This window comes from Strigops habroptila, chromosome 5 (assembly GCF_004027225.2).
Source record: "Strigops habroptila isolate Jane chromosome 5, bStrHab1.2.pri, whole genome shotgun sequence".
Taxonomy (NCBI): Eukaryota; Metazoa; Chordata; class Aves; order Psittaciformes; family Psittacidae; genus Strigops; species Strigops habroptila.
The window spans coordinates 59801487-59828199 of record NC_044281.2 but is presented as its reverse complement, the minus strand read 5'-3'; the positions used below and the strand labels follow the sequence as shown (position 1 = coordinate 59828199).

At 61.3% G+C, this 26713-nt stretch overlaps 1 protein-coding gene across 1 annotated transcript in view; it reads right to left on the bottom strand.

Annotated features, from left to right (window-relative positions):
* The window catches only part of ASIC4 (acid sensing ion channel subunit family member 4), a 29326-nt gene extending 3082 nt beyond the window's left edge, over window positions 1–26244 (bottom strand). Inside the window, exons 1-7 of the mRNA XM_030486933.1 lie at window positions 24841–26244; window positions 1821–1965; window positions 1536–1663; window positions 1288–1447; window positions 876–932; window positions 626–779; window positions 168–259 (exon numbers count right to left, since the gene is read on the bottom strand). Of these exons, the coding sequence (XP_030342793.1) occupies window positions 168–259; window positions 626–779; window positions 876–932; window positions 1288–1447; window positions 1536–1663; window positions 1821–1965; window positions 24841–25416 (1312 nt within the window). The 5' untranslated portion in view covers window positions 25417–26244. The remainder of the gene's footprint in view (window positions 1–167; window positions 260–625; window positions 780–875; window positions 933–1287; window positions 1448–1535; window positions 1664–1820; window positions 1966–24840) is intronic.
* Between the last annotated feature and the right edge of the window lie 469 nt (window positions 26245–26713).

The following is a 26713-nucleotide window of genomic DNA, read 5'->3' as shown; positions in this document are numbered from 1 at the left end:
GCAACGTATATGCAGGACAGGGGATGGCCAGCAGCATGCCACCCTTCAACCAGTCTGTGGCCAGCTCCTGCCCTCTGTGGTCCCTCCCCAAACAGCCCCACATCCTCCCAGGGCTGGGACCCAGAGCTCCCCGCCTCAGGGTCCCATGAGTAGGTTGGGGGAGTCACCGAGAAGCCCAGCAAGGTCGTAGGCTTTCTTCTGCTCAATGGCCTCGTAGTTGAGTGCCTCAAAGAAGATGTCCAGCACCAGGAAGTTCTCCCTGGAGGGACAACATAATGGTCAGCAAGGAGGGCTGGTCACCGATGCTTCCACCACCCCTACCCCCAACCTCCGCTGTCCCCGAGCCCTCCAGTTCCTAGTTATTCAGGATGGTGTGGTGAGGACACAGAAGGGGCATGGTCCAGGCCAGCAGGAACCATGGGGTGGGGAGGTGCTAGGGGGAGGGCTGGGAGGTTATGGATGAGTCAGGGAGATACTCTATTGGCAGCTACCCCTGGGCAGAGGATGCTGCAGGAACTATGTGTGGCAGGACTCGCTCCCTGCATGCTGGCAGGAGTGGGGTGGGGATTCCCCTGGCCCCCAGCTCCCTGCCCACCCCCCAGCAATCCCGGTACCAGCAACTCACCGGATGTAGGTCTCATTCTTGTTGTACTTGCGGGCGAGGTAGCGCGCTGAGCCCTTGTTGGGGATGCGCACCATGGAGATTTCCTTGCCATAGCGGGTCAGGTTGCATGGCGTGGGGCAGCTGCAGCGCTCCTGGCTGTCCTCCACCGCTGCGTCTGGGGGCATGCACCCATTGGCACGGCCGCATTCCCCAGGCCCCCTCCATGGGGCACCAGGCTGGCCCCCAGCCACCCACTTGCCACCTCACCTACCCAGTGTGTGGTCAGCACACTCGATGTACACGTTGGGGGAGCAGATGGACTCGTTGCCTGAAGAGAAGCAGCTGGTTGAGGGTTGGGAGTCTGGCCCGCTTCTGCTCCCTGCCCTTGATTCACTCCCCTGAAGGCAGTGGGGCAGGGGTGGCCCTTGGATGTGGAGGGGATGGGATAGGTGGCCTTGGATGCAGGTTGGCTGGGGCAGGGGTGGCCCCTGGGTACAAGGCAGACAGGGAAGGGGCTGACCTTGGGTGTAAGGCGGGTAGGACAGGGGCTGACCCAGTATGTGGAGAGGATGGGGTGGTCCTTGGATGGAGATGGATTGGGCAGAGGTTATCGTTTGGTGCAGGCTGTAGCTGGCTGGGGAGCCCCAGGCCGGTGTCCCCATGCCATCATGCACACCCCTCACCTGGCATGTGGACCATGCGGCAGTGGCAGCTCCGCACCACGGCCTCCTTCTCGCACTGCAGGCGGCAGGCAGCAATGCTGTATGTGTCATAACCAGGCAGCGTCTGCTCCCCCTGCACACTGGCCCGGCAGTTCCCCCATGGCTGCGGCAGGTAGGTGAGCTGCCAGGGTGAGAGGGGCATTGCTGCAGGGCTGCGCTGGGCTGGGTGCCTGCAGGCGCCTCCCCAGGCTGTGAGGATCCTTCCTTACCCGCTGCTCCTGGCAGGACACGAACGTCTGGAAGCCGGGCGAGACACCAAAGCCCAGCTGATGGATGTAGGGTGGCTCATCCTGGCTGTGAATCTGGACCCGGATGCCAGCTTCAAATGACGTCTCGTCTGTGGGAGAAGGACAGAGGGGCTGCATGCCTGCACCCACACAGCACACCTCCGGTGCCTGCTTGCCCCATAGCCCTCACCGTGTGCCCTGCTTGCCCAGCAGCCCTCCCTCACGCACCCCTCACCTGTGCCCTGCCCATGCCGATGCCCCACTCACTGGTCTCTCTCCAGATGGGCAGGTACTCCTCCTGCTGGATGTCCAGCATGATCTCCAGCCCGTTGCCCATGCCACCTTGGCGGGTCACCCGTGGGTTCCTCCGGTCCCCATTGAAGGTGTAGCACTTACCATAGCGTGTGTAGACCTGGGGATGGAAAAAGGGCGTGGTGAGGGAGCAGGCAGGGGTTTGGCAGGGTGTTCTGCAAGCAGGATGAGGTCCAGGGACTCCTTTGCAATCCTTTGGCAGTGCTAGAAAGGGGAACAGTTTGAAAGGGCTCATCTAAGCCTCCCCCTCCCATGCTGTCACCCCTCTGCCCTTGCTGGGGGATGTGAAGCATCGCCCCCAGCACCCATGGGGCATCCTGGCTGTCATGCCGCCACGAGGTGGGAACTCACAGGGGTGAAGTGCTGGGGGCCGCAGTGCTCTCCCTGAAAGCGGCAGTCCACCAGCATGTCCTCGATCTGGTGACCCAGGCGGTGGAAGAAGCTCTGCATGGTGTGCTCGGAGCGGCGGGGTGGCAAGAAGCGTGAGTAGTTAGCAAGACGTGTCAGCCACGTGTGCCGGTCCTCCCCCAGCACAGCCAGCATCTCAGGCACCAGCGAGTGGTTCTCCCAGGCCAGCCCCAGCCACTGCCCCACTGAGTAGAGGTCAGGCTTGGTGAGGTGCAGGAAGCGTGCTCGGTTGGGGTTGCAGAGGGTGACGGCCGGGAAGCGGAGCTGGGAGGCTCGGGTAAGGCGTGCCCGGATGTGCACGGGGCGTGAGAGGAGGTGGTGCAGGCAGTCGATGGTGGTGGTGGCCAGCAGCCCGGTGGAGGCCAGGAAGGCCAGGCTCCAGAGCAGGCGGCGCAGGCGGGACTGCGGCCGGGTGCACATGTAGTGCAGTCCGGGGATCCTGGTGGCTCGCAGGATGCCGACAGCAAGGTGGGCAGCACCTCCATCCTGAGCCGCTGTCAGGGCTTCCCCATCCTGGCAGCAGGCAAGGGACAGAGGCATGGCTGCAGGCAGAGTGGCTCCTCTGGAAAGTGGGGTGCAGGCTGCTCCCAAGGCTGCCCAGGGTCCCTCCAGAGAGCTCTCCCTCCACGGAGGCTTTTGCTCTGCACCTACCTAGAGACAAACGTGGCAGGTGCCTTCCGGAGCTGCTCCAGTGACGGGCGATGGAGGGGGGAGAGAAGGGGGCTGCTACAAACACGCCTTCCCCCAACCTCCATTCAGGAATGGAAAATTCCTCCCTGAGCTGGGCTGGGATGGGAGACAGGGCATGGGGGGTGTTGTCTTGCTCTGGGCAGAGGGAACTGGCAGCCCCTAGTGCCCCAGCATGGTGGGCACCCATGTCTGGATGGCGATTCCCTGTCCCAGTGACACTGTATGAAACCTGTGCATAGAGATGCTGCATGCCAGCTCATCTCCATTGTCTGTGCCTTGGTACTGCAGCCCCCCTGGATCCCTGCCTAGACCCCCAGGTGCCCAGCTGTGGCTGCTTTGGGGCTGGGAGCCCTGCCCCACAGAGGCAGGACAGTGCCAGGCCCGGGGGGCCATCGCCTCCTGCCAGCACTGCTCAGGACCACATGTGTACCTTGGTACTTGGTGCTGTACACTGGAATTCCCTGCCCAGGAGCTGAGGACTCCAGTGTATCTGGGACCTGTGGGGCAGGAGAAGCGGGACTGTGGGTCATGAGGCATAGAGCCATGGGGCGGGAGCTGCATGTGAGCCCACCTGAGCCCGGCGGGCTCTTTGAAGTGACAGTGAGGCTGTGATCAGAGCGTGGCAGTGGCGGGGGGTGTCTCTGCACTGTGCTGTCAGTGCGGCTGGCAGGGCCCCGACAGCCTGTCAGGGTGCCTTTAAAGCTCAGCACCACGCTCCTGGCAGCTTCTCATCTCCTGCTGCTGCTCCCAGGCACCCGCCTCTGGCATGGGATGGCCCCCAGGGGGTCCCCAGCCTCTGCAACCCCAGGATGAGCCAGGGCTGTTGTACCCCCTGCGAAGGACATCATCCCTGCTACTCCGTGGCAGCTGGGCAGGACGAGGGCAGCAGTGAAAGTGGGAAGTGGCAAGAGGGGAACTCCTGCTTGCCTCAGCAGCGACTCCAGCACCATCCATGCTGCTGCCTTGCTGCCTGAGCAAGGCGTGACTCTGTACCCATCCTGAGGGCCCAGCTAGGATCCAAGCTGGCATAGAATCATAGAGTCATAGAATGGTTTGGGTTGGAAGGGACCTTAAAGATCATCTAATTCCAACCCCCCTGCCACTAGCAGGGATACCTTCCACTAGACCAGGTTGCTCCACTGGAGGGGCCGGTCTCCGGCAGGGGGCAGCAGGGCCCCGCGTTTGGGTGCCGCCGGGCGCCAGCTTCCAGCGCCCGTCCCGGTACCGGAGCAGCCCCTGGGCCGGGCCGGGCAGCACTGTGTCTCCTCCCAGCTGCCCTCGGGTCCTGCGCAGGGCGGGTGAGGGCAGCATCCCGGCCCCGCCGCCGGCAGCGCCGGCCGTGCGGCAGCGGGGAACAGCCGGCCCCAGGCACGGTGTGTCCCGGGGAAGGACGGTCCACATTCCACCCGCCACGGGATGCCACCGGTGCCGCTTGCTCTGCTGGAGGAGCAAATGCTCTTGCGAGGCCGCAGTGCTTCCCTGGGGCAGAGCTGGGCTCCCCGAGGACACAAAGCCGAGGCCATGGGGCTGCCCTCGCCACCCGCATGGCCCCACACCCCAGGGCTGGCACCGGCCCTGGCACTGTCCCGCCTGTGCCGCTGTGAGCAGGAGCACTGCAGCGGACTCCCTGCGCTCCCCGTGGGTCACCTCAGCCCACACTGAGCTGCCCCTTCCAGCCCGTGTGTCCCCCACCATCCCCAGGATACGGCTCGGCCCCCCCGCACCATGCCGGCGCATCTGCATGGGGCTGCTGGAGCTGGCTCGGCTACTTGCTGAGATTTATTGTGGCTCTGAGAGCCGGAGGCTGCCAGTCTGATACCATCAGCCCCTTGCACACCAGGGCAGCTTTTATATTAGTTTTCTTTTAAACTGAGGATGAGCTTCCCAGGCTGGAGGAAATGTCATTTCTCTGAACGCTTCCATCTCATGTCGGTTCAGACATCTCTGAGCAGCATCGTAATCACCCTGGAGTCAGGCAAGAGATGGGGACATGTTGCAGAGGCTGGGGCATGTGGGGACAAACAGCTCAGGGACAGGGACCAGTGTTGGGTAGGGCTGGAGAAGAAGGTCCAGCAGTGACAGTGGCCTTGTCCACTGTAGCCCCAGGCAGGTGGGCATGTGGGGAGGGCAGGGGCCCATCTGAGTTACTCACTTGTCGGCTGCCAGGGTTCCGAGGCCAGCTGTGAAATCGTGCTGGAGAGAGCACAGCACAGTCCTGCAGGGCTTTGCCTTTCCAGCATGACAAACTCAATTAGGTAACAGGGAGTGCATGAGGAGGAGGAGGAAGGGCAGAGGAGCGCCTGCCTGCACTGGGAAGATGATTTCCTCCCTGAAGCTGACCCAGAAAAGTACCCTGCAGGGCTGGAGTACATATGTCCAGCTGGGGACAGGACTTGAGGCACAGGCCACAGGGCACCCTGCTCCGCTTGCCAGGCACCCATGGGTGCTGCAGCTTCGCAGGTGGGGTGGCAGCATTCCCGCACCGTGTGCCGGTCTCCCTGCTCAGCCACTGCACACTGGCATCCCCGCGCCATGCTCACGTGCAGGGGAGATCCCATTAGGGAGGGAATTTCTCAATACGATTCCTCATTTCCCTGCTCTCTGCTGTGGAGACACGCTGACCTTGAGAGGAATAGCTGCTTGCACCTCAGAAGGCAGATCCCAGCCAGAGATCACTGGGGGGCCTGGTATCCTCCTCCCCACCCCACACAGCTCGGGTCCCTCTCAGGTCTCTTACACTCCTGTGGGGCTAGCTGTCCTGGCCCCCTGCTGTTGGGAGCCCAATGGGAACAAGGATGCTGGCCCCCAGCATTTTCACCCTGGCTCATGCCAGCCCACTTTGTGAGCACCATGCACTCCCAGTCCCTCATCCCCATTGCTGCCAGCCCATTGTGCCAGCCTCCAGCTGATCCCAGCTCACGTAGGTATTTCCGTGGCTTACATGGCTCCCCATGGTATTTAGCCTCTGGAAGACAACGTTAAACATTGCAAGCAGCGACAAATCCTGATTGCTCCGAGGAGACAAGAGGCTGTGCTAAGCTTCCAGCCAAACGTTTTCATACAAGGGAAATGAGCTGCAGCATGTGCTGGACCAGTGGGTCCTGCTCCTGCATGCCCAGGGCACCAGCCCTGCTCCCACATGCCCACTGGGGCAGCCAGCCCTCCTCCCACATCCCCACTGGGACACCCAGCTCTGCTCCCACATCCCCTCTGTATCATGCATCTGGCAGGCAGGCAGGCCCTGGGCATGGGCACATCACAAGGGAGCGAGCACCCCAGCATAGACGCCCTCCTGAGAACAGTCATCACTGGGGCATGATGGGGATGAGGACAGGGATGGGAAGACACCAGAGTGCTTCCTCTCTGGGCTTGGCAGGGATGCTAGTCTAGGGGTACCCTGGAGGGTGATCTCCAGCCACCCCAGCCCAGACAGCAAATTAGCATGGGCAGGGCTATGGTACAAAGGAAAGCAGCCTTCAAAACGGGAAATGCTGCTTCTTGAGTGAGCACGGGCAGCTGGAGGCACAGGGATGCTCCTGGCCAGAAGACATGGCACAGGAGCTGGGGCTGAGCTGGGGCCAAACCGGGGTGACACTGGTAGAGCAGGGGCAATGGCACACCTGCCATGCTGCTCCTGCTTTGCTCCTGCCCCTACTGCAGCCATCTCTGCCCCGGAGTACAGCTCTGCCACAGCCCCTCACTGTGCCTCCAGCCCCTCATGGCAGCCCCTACCACGTCCCCAGCAGCCCGCTGCCCACACACAGCACATCCAGGCCCTGCCTGGGTGCCCCAGGAGGGAAGCCGGAGCACTGACGCCAGCATTGCAACTGCCCAGGATATGAGATCCGCTTGGATTCAGCAATTTCAACTCATTTCAAGCCCAGTTCTGCAGCAATTTTCTGAGCCAGTGGGATGTTTTTGCCACTGCAAACGTCCCCTTTCATGCACGGTCTCACCATTTCCCTTCCCTGCTCTCAGGAGAGCTTGGGGAACGGTGCCAGTTTGGCTCAAACCCAGCTCCGGTGGCAGTATGACCATCCTCCACACCAGCAGCTCCTCAGCACAGACGTCTGCCCAGTGCCGAGCTGAGGGATGCAGCCCTGCCTGTGGGGCCGAGGCTCCTGCCTCCGTGGGGCACTGGGCTCTGCAGCCTCAGAGCAGAGCAGAGCAGGGCATCTTTGGCCCCAAGCAGAGCACACTAGCTGTGGGCTGCACTCCTTGTTTCCCTCATCCTGTGAAGTACCAAGCTCTGGAGCATCCTTTGCAGTGCCCAACTCACTTCCCCAGGACGAGGGAGAGCAGCGGAGTGGCTGGGGACTGAGGGATGCTGTGGGCACATCCCAGAGGGGCTGGGACCCCTCCTGCCACTGCAGATGTGCTCCTTTGTGCCACAGACCAGCCCATGTCAGCTGAGCCTCATGGCCAGGCCTGAGCCAGCAGCAGAGACGTGGGTGCATGGGGTTGGCAGAGCCCCTCTCGTGCCAAGCAGGCTCGCTGTTGGAATACCAAGTGCTCAGCTGTGCTGCGGGCTGCACCACCAGCCAGGCAGAGCCACGGGAGGCACCCGAGCCCCAGTGCTGAGCAGAGGCAGCAGGTCACTGCCAGGCTCCTGCATCCGGGCCAGTATGCAGCCCAGTGCTCCCAGGAGCAGGGAGGATCTGGAGCAGGGCTCCCTGCTCCTGGCAGGTCTGGAGCATGGGGATGAGATGCATGGCAAGGGGATGCACCGTGCACACCTTCCCAATGCCTCTGCCCCAGTGCTGCCAGTGACATCTGTAAAGCAGTAAAGGGGGGACATTGGCACCATACTGCTTTCGGGAGCAGCATCTGTGACACCCAAATGCACACCCAAACCCATGCGCCAGGGAGAAACAATCCATGCAAGCCATTGCCCAGGAGTGCTGCACCAACCAAGCCAGGAGCCATGTGGGGACATACTGCTAGTGCCACACAGAGCCTGGATGGCTGTGACACAGAGGTGAGGGGCTGGGGACCTCAGGTCTTCACCTCTCAGCCCCACTGAGCGGGCATGGCAGCACACAGCTGCCTCCGGTTACAGAGCAAGTGTCATCACAAAGTTGTGCTTTCCCCTGCCACTGCTCCTGGGGGAAATTCATCCCAGAATTGCACTCATCTCATTTCAAAACTAAATTTATTCATGGCCAGTTTGTACCATTTGTTCCCGTGCCAGCATTGTCCCTCAGCTTTAATAGCTCTCTTCCCTCCCTTGTGTTTACTCTCTCAATGTATTTATAAACAGCAATCCCATCCCCTCACAGCCTCCAGCCTGCCAGCCTGCACATGCCAATTGCTCCTGGTTTCCTCTCCAGATTCAGGCGCTGCTTGCCTGCATAGCCCGGCTACCCGGCACAGCATCTGCTCCAGCTCACCAGCCGCTTCCTCAGCCCTGGCTGCCCAGGGCTTACACACTGAGCAGTGAGGTCCCCGGCCAACACAGACACATGGCTCCTGCCCTCTCCATCCCACAGCAGCCATGGTGCAGTATCCCACCCAGCTCAGGACCACCACCCAGGTGGAGGCTAACCTGCTACCTCCAGATCTCCCAGCAGCTGTGCTTTCATATGGTTTGCTTGCACTAAGCACTTTAAAGCATCAACCAAAAAGGGCACTTGAGCAGGTGAAGGAGCTAATACCAAAGGAATTGTAGAAGATGAGGTGCCTGGGCTGCTGGCAGAGGTGGGAGGTGTGCTGTGGTTCAGGACAGGGGGGCAGGAGCTGAGGAAGCCCACTTCAGCCTTTTGGCAGCCAGAAAACCTCTCTGAGATGTTGAATGTGCTGCCTACCTACTGTGGTCTCTCCCTAAGCACATGGGTTGGGTGCTGGGGCTGCAGGGGGTTTCTGCCCCATGTTTCTGCCTTCTGCTTCCCCTGAAAGGGACATAGGGAAAGCTGGGGGGCAGAGCCAGGAGGTGCTCAGTGTCATTGGAAAGATGCACCAAAGCTGCACCGCCAAACTTGCTAACCTGGTTAGCAGGCCTGTTTTGGACTGTGCTGAGCAGCAATCCTGCCATCAATCTGTGCACCCTCTGGCACTCCAGCCGCTTCCCATCCTCAGATACCCCTGTGCCTGGCACACTGCCCCTGGGCACACAGCACAGCATGCTACGGATAAGCTCCGGGATGGGCTGCAGCTCAGCCTCGCTGCTGCAAACGCAACAAAACACACACATACAGAGAGCAATAATTATGGCTTTGGGTAGTGGGCTCCTCTTGGCAAGCAGAGGAGACTCAGCACCATGTGTGGTGCTGTGCAGAAACAGCTGGTCCATTCTGCTTGGCTCCAGGACCAGAAAAGGACCCCCAGCTTGTGATTCTATGTAGAGATGTAGCACTGAGCCCATCCATTCTGCAGGCTGGAGGAAGCAGGGAGCATCAGGGATACCCAAAAGTGGGGTACACAGCGTCGCTGGGGCTCCTTTGTGGATCTCAGGCAGCCTCTGCTGCTTTCACCCTAGAGAGACCCCAGCGCTGCAGGATGTCCCCTGCCCTGCAGCTACATCAGTGCCTGATGCTGGTGGCTTTTGGCTGAGAGGTATCAGAGGATCCTGGGTGCCAGGGGCCCTGCCTTGCTGCTCTCCGCATCCTGGGCCCTGCGAGGAGGCATGCAGAGGGCATGCAGTGCCCGCGGGGATCCTGCCCAGCACAGGCAGGGCTCTCCCGGCCACGGGGGAATGCTTCTCTTTGAAAGCAACCGCGCAGGGAGTGCTGTGCCGCCTGTCCCCAAAGGGTTAACAAGCAATTTCCTTTGCTGACAGCTCGGAGACCGTTCACTATCAACTGCGGGAGAATAAGAGGAGAGAAGCAGCGAGATAAAAAGGCAGCAGAGCTGGCACCGCCTGCTTAATCCCAGTGTTTAATCTGCTGGGGCAGCGCAGGCAGCCTTATCTCGCCGTCCTTCTGCTGCTCCATCTCATTACTGCTCCCACGGCTGCGCGGGCCGCAACGCCTGGAGATGCAGGAGCTGAGTCGCGCGGAGCGCTGGCCTGGGGCAGTGGCTACTGCCAGCCCGCCTCGCTCCGCAGCCTCCGCCCCAGCCTCCTCCGAGCCCGCTGCGCTGGGGGGCACACGCCAGCACCCCACGCCTGGCACACGCATCCCCCCTGCTTCCCAGCCGGAGCAGGGCGGCTGCATGGACACACACACGCAGGGATGTGCACACAGATTGCACCCACAGAGCGTACTGTCTCACACATGGTGCTGCTTATGCCTGGCGTTGTCACACAGCCTTGGGGCACACCGCCTTGTCACACGTGGACTCACACATTTCCTGGTCTTTGCCCCCACTCATGTGCTTGGGTGGTCCAGCCTGCATGATGCCCATGTGCCCATGGGTAGATGGAGGAGGCAGGGCTCTGTGGGATGGTGCATGTAGGACATAGCAGGGCCAGGATAACAGGCAGGGCAATGCCAGTTCATCCTGCGTGTCCCCCTCCCTCCATCCTCACCCATCCAGGTGCTCCTGTATGGGTGCCAGAACAGCTCCACTGTCTCTGCTCATCCCATCAGGGACACCATGGCTCATGTCGCTGGGTCACCCCTGGCCTGGCCCTTCAGCTCCTGCAGCCACAGGGCAGGGATGGGGAGAGGGGGGGACACCTCCTGGGACCAGGCAGGTGCTGGCACAGATATGGTCCCTCCAGCCATGGCATTTATCTGTAAATTCACAGCACTGACACGGTGCAGATGAAGCCTCTGAGCTAGCTGGGTTGTCACGGGGGTTATCCTGCTGCCTACGGATGGATTTACACTGATAAGATTTGTTGTCACCCTGACTGAGGTGCTGCCAGTGCCTCACTCTCTGCTCCTCTTGCAAGACTGTGCTGCCTGCTTGGGGGTGCCGTGAGAGCCGTGAGCAGCATCTTGCTGAGCAGCTGCTGGCAGAGTGGGTGCCCAGACAGGAAAAGAGCTGGGCATAACCCTCTGCTCCCCGCTGCCAGAGCTCATGGGTCCCCTGCCCATTTGTCACAGATTGCCTCACCCAGCTTCTCACCATCGCAGTGGGATGCGGGGAGATGCTGGTCCCTGAGCTGGACCAGGCTGAGCAGAACACACATCTGTACTTCCAGAGATTTGCTGACGGTGCTGGCAGCGCCGCTGCAGTCACAGCTCGGTGGCCTCACAGCAATCCTGCATGGTGTGGGGCAGCTGGGACTCGTGGGGCTGCCAGGGTGGCTGTGCCTGGAGCCACCGCAGGCAGGATGGCCTGGGCAGGGAAGAGGGCGGGGGGGCAATCTGCAGCCTGATCCCAGCTCCACATGGAAGCACGTAGGACAGCTATGGGAGCCGGGGCACTGTACACCCTCTGCCCCACGGTGTCATAGGGTGGGCAGGAATAGCCCCAAAAGAGGAATTTCAAGGCTCCCTGATCTGCCCTGGTTCCTCAGCCACACCCTGCTGCCTGCCCCCCCCGCCATGCTCCCCAGCACTGATTTCCCTGGGGCCAGCAGGGATTGCTCTGAGCCACCTGGTGCAGCTAGGCAGGAGCTGAACCAGGCTAAATCCCCAGCAGCATGAGGGGCAGCTGCCTGCCAGCATCCCCCTTGACCCCAAAGTCACCACATATGCCCCACACAGCTCCCCCACCACCCTGCTGCATTCTGACTCCCGCCTCTTCCTCTTCTCCTTCCCTCCAGCTGCTGAACCACCTCAAATGACGCTAGGGGCTCCAATCTCTCTGCCAACATGAATTTGACCCCAGCATGTCATAACCGAACGAAACAACACATAAACAAACAGCCTGAGCTCTGCTGCACCCTCCTCCCCAGGGCCAGCTCAGGGAGCCGGCCAGGGTGATGGTGTAACCCGCCAGCACATCAGGAGCCTGAGTGAAGTGGGGCGATCACAGCCCAGCAGGAAAGGGCTCGTTAATAGCTGAGCCCTTTTAGTAGAGATTAGGGAGCTGCACGGCTTTGATCTTTGATTGCCAATTTGCATCTTGAAGGCACTGGGACCTCATCCAGCCTCAGCGCAACCCTTTGTGGTTATCTCATGGCTAATGGATTTGTTCTTAATGCTGGAGCGTGCAGGCTAAAGGCTGATTAAACCCTCTCCGCGGCGCTAAATCAATGGAACAAACATGATAGGGGTTGGCTTTCCCCAGCCTGCGCACTCCCGGTGGAGGGCCTGATTGACAGAGCCCTCACGCCCTGGCACTGGCAGGGACTCCCTCCATGGGGCTGCCAGGCAGGGGAGGAGGCACAGGCACCAGGAGGCGGGAGCAACCCCGCAGCCTGTATCCTTCCACCCCTGTATCCCCATCTTCTCCTTGCCATGTAGGCAGCAATGGGCTGGGCGGCGGGTCTCAGGACTCCCAAGGTGTCTGCTTCTCCTGGATGCTTGGGCCACACTGTCATTCTGCTGGTCCTCAGTTCTTCAGGAGCTCCCCAGTGTCCCCATCCCCCAGCTCCACCTGGCTCCTAGGGGTTGCTGTGGGTGCAGGGACATGTCCTGGCAGGGATGGGATGGGACAACCTGCCCCTGCAACTGGGGGACTCCTTCCCCTTCCTCATGCCCCCTTTGCCTTCCACACAATGGGGAGCAGCACTGGCAGCTCCCATCTCTTCTGTCCTTCAGACCATTTCTCCTTCCCCCTGCTCGGAGCCAGCGCCATGTTCCCAGGACTGTATGCTGCATGCAGCAGCCCGTACATCAAGTGCTCTGAGCAGAAGTATCTGTACACACTTTCCATAATGACTGTGGTCTCCACTGCATGCCCAGCTTCAGGAAAATGCAACTCCCACTGCATCTGCAGGCAGCATTAGCAGAGGGGACAAGCTGCACCCTGCCCATGGATGCCACAGGAACAACTGGTCCCCTATTTTACTTGCTGCCTGGGCTGAGGGCCTAGGGGTGGAAGATGAGCACCTGAGATGGGCAGGACTAAGATTCTGGGGACTATGAGCTCTTGGGAGGAGGGTTGTGTGGCTGCAAGCCCAGAGAAGACCAGCTGAGAACATTTTGCACCCTTTGATTTTTGCAGGGCTTATGGCATCGCCTCGGATGCTGCTAAGGCAGAGCTGCCTACAGGTCTGGCAGCATTTGAGTGACAAGACCCCCAGGCAGGGACTGAGCTGGGCTTAGTCTGAGCTCAGGATTCCAGGGCCTGAGCTGCCTGTGTCAGAGGATGAGACACAAGCTGCAACACAGTGAATCTCAGACCAGTGCCTTGCTGGGAACCAGTTTGTGGGGAGAAGGTGCTGGGAGCAGCCCCACTGGTCCTGGGCTGTACCCATGCCAGGCTTGGCCCCAGCGAGCAGCGGTTCCTGCCGAGAGAGCTGGGCTGCTGCACAGCATGGAGGCGGTGGGATCACACACTGTGATTCCCATCTGCAAACCTCACTATTAAATCATCTCCCCTCTGCCAATATTTGCTGAGTGCAGGAGATAAAGTGGCTACAAAAGTCATTGATGCCAGCATTTCAATCAGCGCGGCCGGCAGCAGAGGGGGAGCTGGTCAGGCCGGCAGCTCCCCAGGGTGATGGGGCCCTGACAGCTCAGCCCCCGCACCCCCCACCCTGGCCAAGCAGCCCCCCTGCCCTACCTGCAGCAGTGCAAGGGGAGCCGAGACCCCTACATGCTGCTGCACAGCACCTTTGCCTGCCTGGGATGGATGCTGATGCCACAGGCACCGCTGCCTGTGCACCCTGCCCTGGGCATCAGCAGAGCTCCCCACCCCTCACCCCCACCTCTGCACCAGGACAGCCATCTCAACCCAGTCAGCATCTTCCCTGCAGCTTCTTCTCGATGCAGCACAAACTCACCCCCTCCAGTACTGCCCCATCCAATCCATGTCATGCCAGTGTCCCCAGCTACCACTGCATTGCCCTACGCAGCCCCCTCTCCCTTGCTCCAGGCTGCCTGCACAGCCTCTATGATGGTCTCTGAGGGGGTGAGGCAGGACATGATGCCGAGACACAGCTCCTGGAGGAGAAGCCCAGAGCGTTATCAGCCCAGGGAGTTAATTAAGGTCATGTCAGACGATAAGGAAACAGGATGTCAGAGCGGCGGCAGCAGCGCAAGGGATCAGAGCCTGAAAAACTCCCTATGAAAAGCAACTCCACCAAGATGTGATCAGCCAGGTGCTTGGGGACAGAGCGGCTGTTATAGCTACATGCATGGGAGCTCCAAGGACAGCACCACACACACTGGACTCATGTCCAGTATGGGGTGGAATAGGATGGGATGGGGATGCGATGAGACTGCGATATGCCGTGCCTGGGCAGGGAGAGCCAACCAAGCAGCCCTAGTTATCTGCTTCTGTCCTCGGGCAGGAGCAACTCATCCTGGTGCGACCAGCACCACACCATTAGGGCAGGAATTGCTGTGAACCTCTGCCCGTAATAAGCACATGTGATTGCAGACACTCTCTAATCAGCAGGACCACAGAGCCAGGCGTGCCAGGCTGCTTCACAGCGCTTGCACTGCTCCTGCCTCAGACTGGTTACCTCCCTGCTCAGTGATGTCTTTGCCCTCTGGACCAGGCAGAGCCACGGGTCCAGGACAGCAGGGCTGGCCCAGCACGGCACAGCACAGTGCACAGCAGGACAGTGGGAGCAGGCTGGGGTGGGAGGGACAGGCATAAGGGACACATTGCCAGCGCGAACCCATCTCTCCTGGCTGGGTGGGAGCTGAGCCCCTGGGACATAATTAATACTCGCACCAATCTCTGCTGGATTTGCATCATGCCCTGTGTCCCATGCTGCCCAGGAAGGTGGGCTGCTCCGTGCCCTTCCTGGGGGCAGCAGCAGCAGAAACTGGGCTGGCCCTGCCTTCTCCGTGGGGGTCACAGGCCCATTGTGGGCCCTGGCTTGCCCCTACATGCACCCCATTCCTCCTCGCTCCATTGCCCCCCGCAGCAGGGCACCCGCAGGCCCCTGCCCTGTCCCGCTCCAGCCACTGGAGTGTTCAAAACAGATGGAGATGCTTCCCTCTGCCACACGATCCCTCCTTCCCTCCTTGGGCTGTGAAGAAATTGCAGGGAAGGCAGCTTGTGAGTGAAGGGCAGAGCAGAGTTTGGAGGGCAAAGGGGAGTGGCTGAGCTGCAAACACCCACCTCTCCATGGGTGCCCACCTCTCCATGCCTAGGATGGGGTACAACGCCCATGGGCAGCATCCACGGCTGGTGTCTGCTCTCCTGGGGCACCCATCTCCTTCCTGTTCCTGCCCTGCTCCCCTGGCCCAGCTAAGCACCCCAGACGGGTCCCCCAGGCTGAGCCCTGGCCCAGGGGGAAGAAGAGCTGGGTCAGGAAAGAGCCTGTGGTGGTGGCAGGGACACAAGGGTGCAGGCAGGGACACTTGTGCCACCCACAGATCTTGCTTTGCCACCCTGTGGGTGCGGGTGCAGGTGGCAGAGGGACGGGACAGCACGGGGATGTGCGGGGTGCCACTGCTCCCCGGCGATGGCAAACTGGTGAGATATCACTGTGCAGCTGAGCGCAACACCTCGCCACAGCCACTACACTGCTGACAGCCACCGCCTGCCCTGTGACACCGCAGGGACCATGACGCTCCAGGCACAGCCAGGGTACAGACAGATGCAGGAGGAGACATGGGCACATCTCCTGCCCCTGGGGCTGTCCACTACAGCTACTGTTACCGAAGTGCCTCACCTGTGCCTGACCACAGCGACCACCGCACCTGCATCACCTGCATCTGCAGCATCTGCAGCACTTGCAGCATCCAAGGTACCTGCAGCACCCTCTACCCAGCCCACCCCTAAACACCAGGAGTTAAACTGCTAATGAGCTGCTGGCTGGAGGGTAGGCAGTTAGTGATTAATCAGGGGCTCTGCTCTGATGAGGCATGTGCCTCCTCTCCCCTCTCTCCTTGCACATCCCAGGGGCTGGTGGCCAGCAGTGGGCCAGTGGGTCCCCCCAGCCCCTGCTCCCTGCCTCACAGCCACCATGGGCAGAGGTCAGCTTGGCTTTCCAGCCCAGCTGAGCTCCCTGACACAGAGAGGGGTCCCCAACCCTCGTTCCACTGGGACACAGCATCCACAGGTCCTTCCAACCTCTGGCTTTCTTGCTGTGCTCACCTTCCCAGAGGCAATCGGCAGGGAACCTTTTGTTCTGCTGGAATAAAACCTGTTGAGTACAGCCGAGCCAAAGGTTTAACAGCAAAGTGTGCTCTGGTCCATGTGTGTGCACAGAAGGAGGCACGGCGAGCTGGGGGTGTCTCTGCCAAGGGGCCCTTCTCACCCGCATGAGGTTGGCTGAGGACGCCCAGCCGCATGGGTAGTGGTGGCTCCTGGGGATGGGGCAGGCACATGTGGGAGCCCTGAGCCCCAGCAGGTCAGGGTGCAGGTCCAGCCCCCACAGACTGGCAGCATGGTGCCATGTGCCCTTGCTCAGAGGCAGGGCCATCCTCACCTCCAGCTCCGTGATACAGCTGCAGTGGATGGGGCTGGCAGTGCACTGCCTGTAACTGCTGCTGGCGCAGCACGCTGGGGCACGGCTCAGAGCACAGAGGGAAGGTTTTGCAGCGTAAGCAGGGGACAGCCAGCCACAGAACCGTGTGGGAAGCTGCTGGGAAGCTGCTCAAGCAGGAGCTTGACTGCTCCCCTCTGTGAAGCCCTGGCTGGCTTTCCTCCCCTTGCAGAGTTAGGATGTGGCAGAGGATCTGGCACCCTCCTGCCCTCACACCCTCGCCATGCAGCCCACACAGGGAGCGTGCCCTGGGGATGAGCTTCCACCCTGGCTGCATGTTGGGGCAGTACCTGGGAGAAAAGGCCAGCGACTGGCAAGGAGCAGGTTAGAGAGATGCATGTTCTCCCCTACTGCACAATTAATCATGAGAAGTTTTTCTTCCTTTCGTGCATGAAACAAAATTTGGCAGGGCATTCTGACCACAGGGACTTGCTGCTTGCTCTCCAGTAAAAACCCAGCCACATCTGGCAAAGAAATAACCTTAGAGCATCCTTGTGTGCACAAGCAGGAGAGGAAATGTTGGGCCAGGCAGGAATACCCAGTGGGGCTTGGTTCGCAGCCCCCCATGCAGTGAGCACCTTCAGCTCCTGGTGTTTGCCCCCCCCTTCACAGCCCCCAGAACAGACATTGCTGTGCTGCTCTGCCAGCCCCATCATCCCTCCCCACAGGGGCTGTTATTCCTGTCCTGGATATATAAATGCCCAGGAAGGGTCTCCCTGCCACTGCAGCAGCCCCTGCATCTGCTGCCTGAGCTCTCCTCCCGCCCCTGGCTGCCTCCCCCTGCCCGCTCCATCGCCCAGCCTGGCTGGAGCCTCAGCCCATCCTTTCTGCAGCAAGCCCAAGCCTCCCCAGCAGTATTCCAGCTATTTGTTACTGGAAAAAGGGGGAAATACGGTTTTCAACAATTATTGTTTTTTCCACCTGACTGGCTGCAAACTTGTTAATTTTTTTCTTTAATGTGTGAACAGTGTCGACGGCAGCTGCATGTGAAATGACTCGACGCCCTATCTGTGGGTCCCTGGCTGGCTTTCAGTGCTCGCACCGCAAACATTGCCTTCTATAAATAAAGGCCTATATCTCATCAATGGCAGAGCAGCAGAGCTTTATATAGTCGTCTTACATAAAACCGTCTCTCTTTATGGGCTTCAAACCATTTGCGTCACTTAGTGCAGCTCCGTAAACCTCCTGCTCCCGCTGCTCCCCCACGGAGGGAGACCCGGCATGGCTGTCCCCGTGCCCCATGCTGCCGGCGGGGAGCCGGGGGTCCTGCCACCCCCCCACAGGGCCAGGCAGCAGCTGTGGCCTCATCCCCCCTCCCCGCCACCTTGGCACACGCTTCCCTCCAGCCCGCCTGGCCTTGGCACTGAGCACAGCAGCCGGCACTGCCAGGCACCCCTGCACCTGGGGATGACCGGCCACAGGCCAGCACTATGTACCCTGCCTTTGTCACCTTCCTTGTCCCTGTCACGGATCCTGGGGCAGTGCAGCCAGGGATGTTGGGGGGTGCCGCTCCATCCTCCATCAGTTGGGAATTAGGGACCCGAGGGTGCAGGGTGACCAGGGATGTGATGCCAGGCTGTGGGCACCGGCCGGATCCCTGCATCTCCAACTCTGACATACAGGGGACACAGGTCCAACCAGTGACTTTCCACCCCGCTGCCCACTGAACACCTGGTGTGGGGTGTGCCAGGGGCTGCCCCCATGGCCACAGGGCACAGGTCCCATCTCCAGCCCGCCATGGTCCCTGGGGGCATTGGCACCATATGGCAGAACCTGCCCCTCTGGCTCGCCGCAGGCACCTGCCTGCACGCACTGATGGGTCATGGCGGGGCCAGGGACTCCTGCCGGGGCTGTAGCAATGCCTGCCTGCAGGGAAGCAGCCAGCACCCCGGCTGGCAGTGCAGGAGCCAGGGGGGTATAGCTGCAGAGACGGTGGTGACAAGCCTTTGTTTACCCCCATGCCACCCCAGCCACTACCCTGGATGAGAAGGTGGCCAGAGCTGGAGAGACACAGGGATCCAACAGCGTCATGGCACTGGGACCTGTGGTGCACTCTGCCCCATGGCTGCTCCCAGCGCCACCTGGCCCTGGGACCCCTGCCATGGGTGACACTGGCACCAAGGACAGGGTCACCACAATGCCCTGCCAGCCATGGTGTCATGTGGCATCCAACCACACCACCAGCATAGGGCACCTGCACCCCAGCCTGCTCTGCCCCATGCCCAGAGCCACCATGCCCAGCCAGCCACATTGCACCTCATGCACCCCCTTACCCCCTAGGTAGTCATCCTCTATCCCATCAGCCCCATAGCCCTGTGTCCCCACCACCTAAGGGCCTCTCAGCCCTGCGGCCCCATGCACCAGCAAGCACCCACTCCTGGGGCTAAGCCCCATGTGCCCCATCCCTCCCTCAGCCACCCAAGGTGTCCACCCCACTCTGCAGCCAGTAGCGCTGGGGTGGCACTGCCCCACAGACACCCCACGGGTGCCCTGGCCCTGGGGCATGGCAGTGCCCCTGATCCACCCAGCCTGGCATGTGGTACCAGCCTCATGGCACGTCCCACATCCCCGGGGAGCCACACCAGGCACTGGCGCCCTGGCCGCTGGCTCCCCCCTGTATCAGAGACAGGCTTATTAAGTGTGTGATATTAAATTACCCAGATAAGAGCATAAGAGCTTTTAAAGTCAATTCATTAAATATAATTATGAAGAGAGCTTTTTTATGCTCACGGTGATCCAATCTCAATCAGGGAGACGGTGGGAAAGCCGCCGGCTCCTCCAGCATCTCCGCTCCCCTGCCGCGTCGCCTCCGCGCCCCCCGGCTCCCCCGCCTCGGCCCCTTCCTGTGGGGAGGTGGCACCCACGGCCCCTGCTGCCCGCGCCACTGCCCCAGCACCCCCTCCCCCGTGTCACTACTGGTGCTGGTGCTACCTCCATCCCATGGGGTTCTGCTCAACAAAGGGGAGGGAGAGGGGAGGCAATGGTGGGGAGATGCAAGGGCTGGCAGGGATGGGAAGGACAGCAGTGGGGTATGGAGATGCTTGGGGACAAGACCCAGGGATCTGGGGAGCTGAACACAGGGTCTTCCCAGCCATGGGTCCCCTTTTCCACAGAATCTGACCCCCTCTTTGTCCCCTGTGGAGCAGCCTCCTTAGGGACCTAATGATCCATCCTTACGCTCCAAACAGGAGAGGTGCAGGCTTCCCTCCCCTCCCACATTCATTAATGGTGCTTTGTGACCAATTAATACCTGCCAGCCAGGCAGAAGCTGCCCGAATCCACAGTCAGGCCCCTCACACGCAGCCCAGGTGGCCCCACACTAGCCCTTTGCACTGGGAACCCCCTCTCACCCCATGCACCCCTAGCCACACTCAGAGCTGAGCCCATCTTTTCTGGGGGCAGCCACAGGGGAGCAGGGGTCTCAAAGACACTTCAGGAGCCCTGCAACCCTCATACCTCCCCAGCCATCTGAAAAACAGCCCGATCACCAAGACACCCCACGTCCCCTTTCCATGATGCCCCAAGACCTGCTGTGATAAGGGGCTTTGCAGTGACATCCTTAGGCGCAACCAACCCCTCGCTGTCCACCACAATACCCCAAATTCTCATTACCCCTATATCCATCCTCATGCTGCTGCAGCCCAAGCACTGCAGCCCAGCTGGCCAGGAGAAAGGTGGGCTCTGGGCTGAGGTCCCTACACAAGGCTTCAGTGGGGGCTGGTGGGAGCAGCTACCCGCTGCTGGGAGCTGCTGGACTGACATTTATTTTTAGATGTGAATTGTATAAATTAGCATTTCTCAGTGGATTAAGCAGCAGGAATTGTGTAAAATTAAATGGCAATGAATTGCATTAAAGTCCCCCGTTTTCTGGCACAAGCAGCGCCTCGAGCTGTGCCCAGGCGGCTCATGTGTAACAGCGCCGGAGCTGCCACCACCGTGGCTCTGGACAGGAGTGTGACCAACCTGTGGTGTGTCTGCACCACAGGGACACAGACCTGGGGATGTACAAGCATAGTGGCCAGGCTGTGAGCATGGGTACTCTGGACAGACTGTGAGCCCCTGGGGACATGGATCAGGCGCTGGGCTGGGGCTACAGGACATGGATCCAGGACATGCAAAGGTTCACCCCTTCACTCCAAATGAGCAAGGCTGGGTTCGGCTGAGAAGCTCACAGGTATGGGATTGGCAAGGGATGCTCCAGACTCTCCTGGGCATCAACACCACCAGCCCCAGACCACCCACCATTGCCACAGTGATGGCACCTTCCAGAGGGAATGATGCTGCGCTGGGACCCGTACAGCACCGCCTGGTGCCAGAGCCCCTCTGTGCTCCATCCAGGGCAGGTCCTGCAATGCCTGAAGCCTAATGAGCAGATGAAAGGTCCCTGGCGAGCCCCCAACACCCCAGAGCACACTCAGCCCTGCACAGGGGCAGAGGGGAAACGGTGTGGGGGCTGAGCAGGCATCAGGCAGGGCAGGTGAGGATCAATGAGTCCAGCTCTTCTACTCAGCGTAAAAATAGGCTGAAAATGTGACATTTATTAAGTACAGTTCTGGTGGAAAGGTCAGAGAGAGTTCCCAAGTCGGGATCAGTGTTAGTTGCAAGGGAGGACAGTGGCAGAGCCTTACTGAGAAGAGGCAGGGGTGACAGCCTGCTGCCCCCTGCCCACACCCCAGCCAGGACCTCTTGGGGTGCAGCTGAGGATGCTCCCCTTGTTTAGCCATAGGGGTTTCCTCATCCTGGGTCTGCATGGGGTGGTGGGGAGACCCGCACACTGCCCATGTCCTGGGCAGGCGGGAAGCCCTGCCTGGAAAGCTGGGGCCGGTGCCAGCTCCGAGATGCACTGCCAGCTCTCAGCAACCTCCCGCTCCCCCCAGCCTCCAGCCCTGGCAGGACTGGCTTCGACAGCCACACATGAGAAACAAAAGGCTTTTGACAAGGAGACGCGGTTTTGAGAAAGGCACCAGGCTCCCTCCCGGCCACGAGCGGAACCTCCTGCCGCAGCCGCTGCCGGCGAGCAGGCGGGATATTACAGCTAGCCGGGGGGGACCACCTCCACGCACCCCCTCCCGCAGCCCCCAGACCCCTGCACACCCCAGCTGCCCGTCCCCCCTTCCCCGAAGCACCGCTGAGAGGGCTCTCCCTTCCCACAGTGCCTCCTGATGTGGCCAGCACCGGCCTCGGGCTGTGGCCACACTGGGGTGCCAGGCGTGGGGACGAAGGTGGGCACAAACCACCTGCAGCAGCTGAGCCCCAGCCCCGCGGGGCCGCTTCCCAACCGCCCGCTTAATGGCACGTAAAGAGCGCTATTGACTTCCCGCACCGGCGCCGCATGCTTCGCACCCTCGCACCGCAGCTGCGCTTGCCCGGTAGCAGGGCTCGCACTCACCGCCCTCACCAAGGTACCAGCCAGCGTGCCGGCGGGCGCTGGGATCCTGCCCAGTGAAGAGGTAGCCCAGCCCTGCGTCCCCGTGCAGAGCGGGGAGCGGGGGGCAGCGGGACATGGAAGGGTTCAGAGGGGTCTGAAGGGGCTCCGGCACGGCCCTCTGGCAGCCGACGAGGGGGGCACATTTGTCAGTGGGGCTGCAGGGGAGCCTTGCTGCGGTTCAGGGCTGTCCCTGCTGCCTGGGGAGATTTACAGCCCAGCCGGGCTTTATTACACGGAAGATGCTTACGCTGGGGATTTTTTTTTTTTTTTTCCCCAATAGTTTCTTAACTTGCTGTCCCATAAAGAATGTAGATTTGTGACGTTGAATAGGGGAAGATCATTTACCATTCACGGCTCTTATTTAAAGGATCCGTACGAGTTATTTATTGTGTAAGCACAGACTGCAAGCGCCAGCGTGAGGGGACATGCTCCAGCCTCGGCGCTGCTCCTGCTCCTGAAAAGGCATCCAGCCGGCAGCAGACCCACGGCTTGGCCACCCTCGTGCTATAAAACTTCCAGCCTCTGGAGGAAGTCCACCTTGTGCCCAGAGGGAAGGAAAGACTTCAGCACTCCTGCAAGCACGGCTGCAGGAAAAGCTCCTTCCCCTCTCTGGCATCCCTGGGGACGCAACCTCTCCTCCAGGGGCTGCAGCCATGGACTGAGCGTCCTGGGACCCCAGGCCATTTGCCCCACTGGGATGTGCTGCAGTCTGGGAGCCCTCCGTCACTGCTGGGAGATGCTGTGACTCACGTATCCACCCACTGCAGTGGGGCTACAAGAGCTTTCTGAACATAAAGACACACATGGGGACCCAGGACTGGGACCCATGAAGCCTGGAGCTCCCTGCCACACGACAGCTGGGTACAGGGCAGCCTGGGTGTCCCTACATTGGGGACACAGCTGGGAGGCACGGGAGTGCCCAAGCCCACGCATTACAGCTGGGACTCACCCCGCCTGCCAAGCAGCTCATGCCGTGTTTCAGTCATTCCCAGGAGGCACAAGGGACCAATTCGGCTCTGGGAACGAGAGTAGGAGGCTCCAGCTGCAAACGGTGTGATGCCTCGACAGGTTCCACTGGCAAGGCTTTGGGACATGGTATGCGGCAGAGAGAGGTCACATCTTCCCCCATCCCTCCACATGCCCATGCCCCGCAACCTCTCCTGCCCCAGGTTCACCCCTTTGCTGCAGGCAAGAGAGATGTGACAGGGATGCTCCTTTCCACTGACTGCCCTTGGTGTCTCAAAGGCTGGGTTGGAGGGCTGAGCAGGGGACAGCGGGGTGAAGGCTGTGGGAACCCTGGGCTCCCCTTCTTTGGGCCATGAGCTGTGGGTCAGCTGGTACTAACTATCCTCATGCCTGAAGCCTGACCTAGTGCAGGGTGCTGGCACACCAGAGCTCAGACCTGTAAGCAGCTGAGGCAGGCAGGCCAGCTGGTCCTGCACGGTCACCTGCTGAGAACCAGGTCCTGGTGACTGTCCTGATGGTCACCCTTTGCTGTCACACAGCACGGCACATGCCACACACCGTGTCCATGCTGCGGTAAGCTTGTTCCCAGTCCCCTACACCTGAGCTCTGCCCTGCCAGCCTCGCAAGCATGGCTCAGCACACACCAAATCCCATTGCCACGCCGTGCCACTGCCCCGCACAAGGCTGAGCTCACTGCTTCCCCCGCAAGCCAAAGCAAGCAGGATTCCCCAGGAGGACGCCGGGGCTGGAGCCAGCGTGGCCGAGCCACGTGCAGGACTGTCCAGCACCAGAGCTCCCCACTCCCAGCCCTGCTGAACCACACTTCTCCCTGGCAAACTCCAGCAGCTGGCACAGGGCAGCCACAGAGCCCAGCAAGACCCTGGGAGGAACAGAGCTATCCTCGCCGCTGCCCCAGCTCCTTCCCAATCCGCTGCAGTGCCCCATGCCACCACCCTGAACAGGGCAGCCCCCCCGAAACAGTGATTTCCCAGGGACAGCATCACCCTGTGCAGCGAGCTGGCATTGTACCGATGGGCACGAAGAGAAACAAGACATGCTGCATCAGCCATTTACAGCCCCACGGAGCCTCCTCTTCCCCCACAGCATCCCGCACAGCCCATGGCATCACATCTCCCTCCCCGGCACGAAGCAGGCTCCGGCTGGAAGCACTGCTCCTGGGAGCACAGCAAGCCAGCCGAGCAGTAGCCCCTGGCAGCCGTAGGAGAGAGGAGGCTCATTTCCAGAGTCATTACGGTCTGAAAAGGGTCCCATCAGGTATTCCGCCCGTTCAGCACATTTATTTTCCCAAACCACAGCAGGGATTTGTGATTCCAGGCTCAATATTAGTGGGAGCTGCACGCTGGCGGCACTCAGCCAGGAGCTGTCTGCCTGGGCAGGCAGGGCACTGCTGGGACAAGGCCCTGCCAGCAAGCCCCAGCTGCGGGTGGGCAGCCCCAGGCAGCCCCCCACTTACCCCCACTCATGTGCCTCTGGAGCAGGTCTGCTCGGCATGTGTGTGCACACGTGTGTGCAATGCTGGCAGCCTCCAGATTCACACCTATCCCAGTGTCAACCCTCTTAAATGCAGGAAGGCTCCCCGATGTGCAATGGGTCTCTGTCTGACCCCCCCAGCCACTCTCCCTGTACAAAGCATCTTGCAACAGAGCACCCCAACCCAGAGAGAAGCACAGGCTGGAGCAGAGCGCTACATCACAGCTTTCCTACTGCAGCTTTCCCACTGAATACCTGCCCTGGGGACTGCTGAGCCCTGCTGCCCCCCTGCTGCATCTCCTGCCTGAGACCCCCTCCAGCACAGACCTGCTGACAGCCCAGTCCTGCAACACAGAGCCCTACCAAGAGCTCCCACGGAGGATCCTTTCTCTCTCTCCGTGTGAAACTTGGAGGGAAACTCAAATAGAGAGATGCAAACTTGAGCAGCCGGAGAGAGCCAGGGAGCCCTGCTCTGGCAAGGCACGGCTGGGTGCATGCCCCCCGCGCTGGCAGGGACCCCAGTGAAGCTGAGCCAGGTGTGCACTCACCACAGTGAAATCACGGGATGAGCAGTTCTCGCCGCTGAAGTTGCAGCTCTTGAGCATGTCGTCGAGCTGGTGGCCGGTGCGGTTGACAATGTCAGCCATGTCAGGGTCAGGGTAGAGCAGGTCCGTGGCCTTGTGGCCATCCCGGTCCTTGGGGGGCAGCCCAGTCATGTTGGCCAAGTGGAAGATGTCAGCATCAGTGAGCGCTGAGTGCCGGTAGCGATTGATGTTGCAGATGGTGATGGCGGGGAAGACCATCTCGCGGATGGCCTCCTCATCCAGGGCCATGACGTGGGGGTGCTCCAGGTAGAGCAGCGCTGACTTGGCCGCCTGGTAGAGGAAGAAGGCGAGCGAGGCCAGGAAGGCGAGTGCCCAGAGGGTCTGGCGCACGCCCAGCCGCCCCGACCTGCAGATGTGTCCCAGGCCGTGCAGCGTGCTGGTGCTGGCGAAGGCAGCCAGGTCCCGGGAGCGGGGCCGGGCAGGCTCCTCGATCAGGCTCTCCTTATCCCCTTCTTCTTTCTCCTTCTGCTTCTCATCCTCCTCGGCAAATTTAATTTTACACACGATCTCAATCGGCATCTGCCCCGCGCCGCTGGCGTGACCAGCCAGCGAGCTGCCCCCCGGCACGGGCACCGTCCGAGAGCCCGGCCAGGCGCTGGGAGGGGGCTCGGGTCCCCCCCAAGCCCCAGCACGGCGCCGGGAGGGCCGAGCCGTCTCGGGAGGGAAGCGCAGCCCGTCTCAGCAGCTCCGAGCCGCCGCTTCCCTCTTGTCTCACTAGTCGATCGTCTCCTTGTGCCTTTGCTTATCAGCACAAATACAGCTGTCAAAAACCCCTCTCTCTCCTCTCCCTCGCTCTGTCTCTCTGCCTCTCTCCTTCGCTCCTCTCTGGTTAAGACCCCAGCAGATACAGGCAGCATTTAGGCATCATGTGCTAATAAAATCCAGGGAATACTTAATAATTCAAGACATGTCAACATTATTTCATCGTCAAATAAAGAGCGAGCAGCAGAGAAAAGAGGCAGTGTGAGGGGCCCGGCGCCTCCGGGGCAGGGAGCCGCTCTGCGTCCTCTCCCCAGCCCCGGCTCTGAAGTGCTGCCGGAGCCACTTGTTTGAATGGCTCGGGAGCTGCCGGAGCCGTGCCGTGCCGTGCTGACCCGTGCCAAGCAAGCAGTGACGAGCCGAACCGAGCCGCGTCGTACGGAACCGTGCCGCGCCGCTTTGTGCGATGCTGAGCCGTGCCGCGTCGTGCGATGCCGAGCCGCGCCGTGCTGAGCCGTGCCGTGCCGAGGCGGGCGGGGCACGGAGCCTGCCCCCCGCCGCCGCCGCCAACGCCGCGCTCGCCGCCTCGCCCCGCCGTGCCCCGCCGTGCCCCGCCGGCCCGTGCGCCCCGGGGCAGAGCGCGGCTCGGCTCGGCGCGGCTCGGCAGGGGCGGGCAGCCTGCGGGCACCTCGGCCGGCGGCCCCCTCCTGCTCGCCCGCCTGCGGACTCCTCCTGCCTCAGCGGCTCCCTGGCCGTTAACCGCCTCCCTGCCACGGCCCGCCGCGCCCGGAGCCGGCGAGCGCCGGGACCCGTTGGTCCTGGTCCCGGCTCCGCCGAGACCCGGCCGCCAAGCCGCCGCCGGAGCGGGCCTGAAGATGGGGCGCCGGAGGGGCACACCACCCCCCTACTCCGTGCTCCTCGGTGCCCCGGAGCCACGAGGGCGGCAGCACCGGCACACACCCCCCGTGTCCGCCGCTCCCCTCCCCGCTGCGCTTGCTGTGCGCTCGGGCTGGGTTCCCCCAGCTCCATTCCTGCCCCCCGGCCCCTGTGTGCCGCACTCTGGGCTCCGCGGTTCCCCAGGGCAGAGCACAAGAAGCGGGGTCACTGCAGGCAGCGA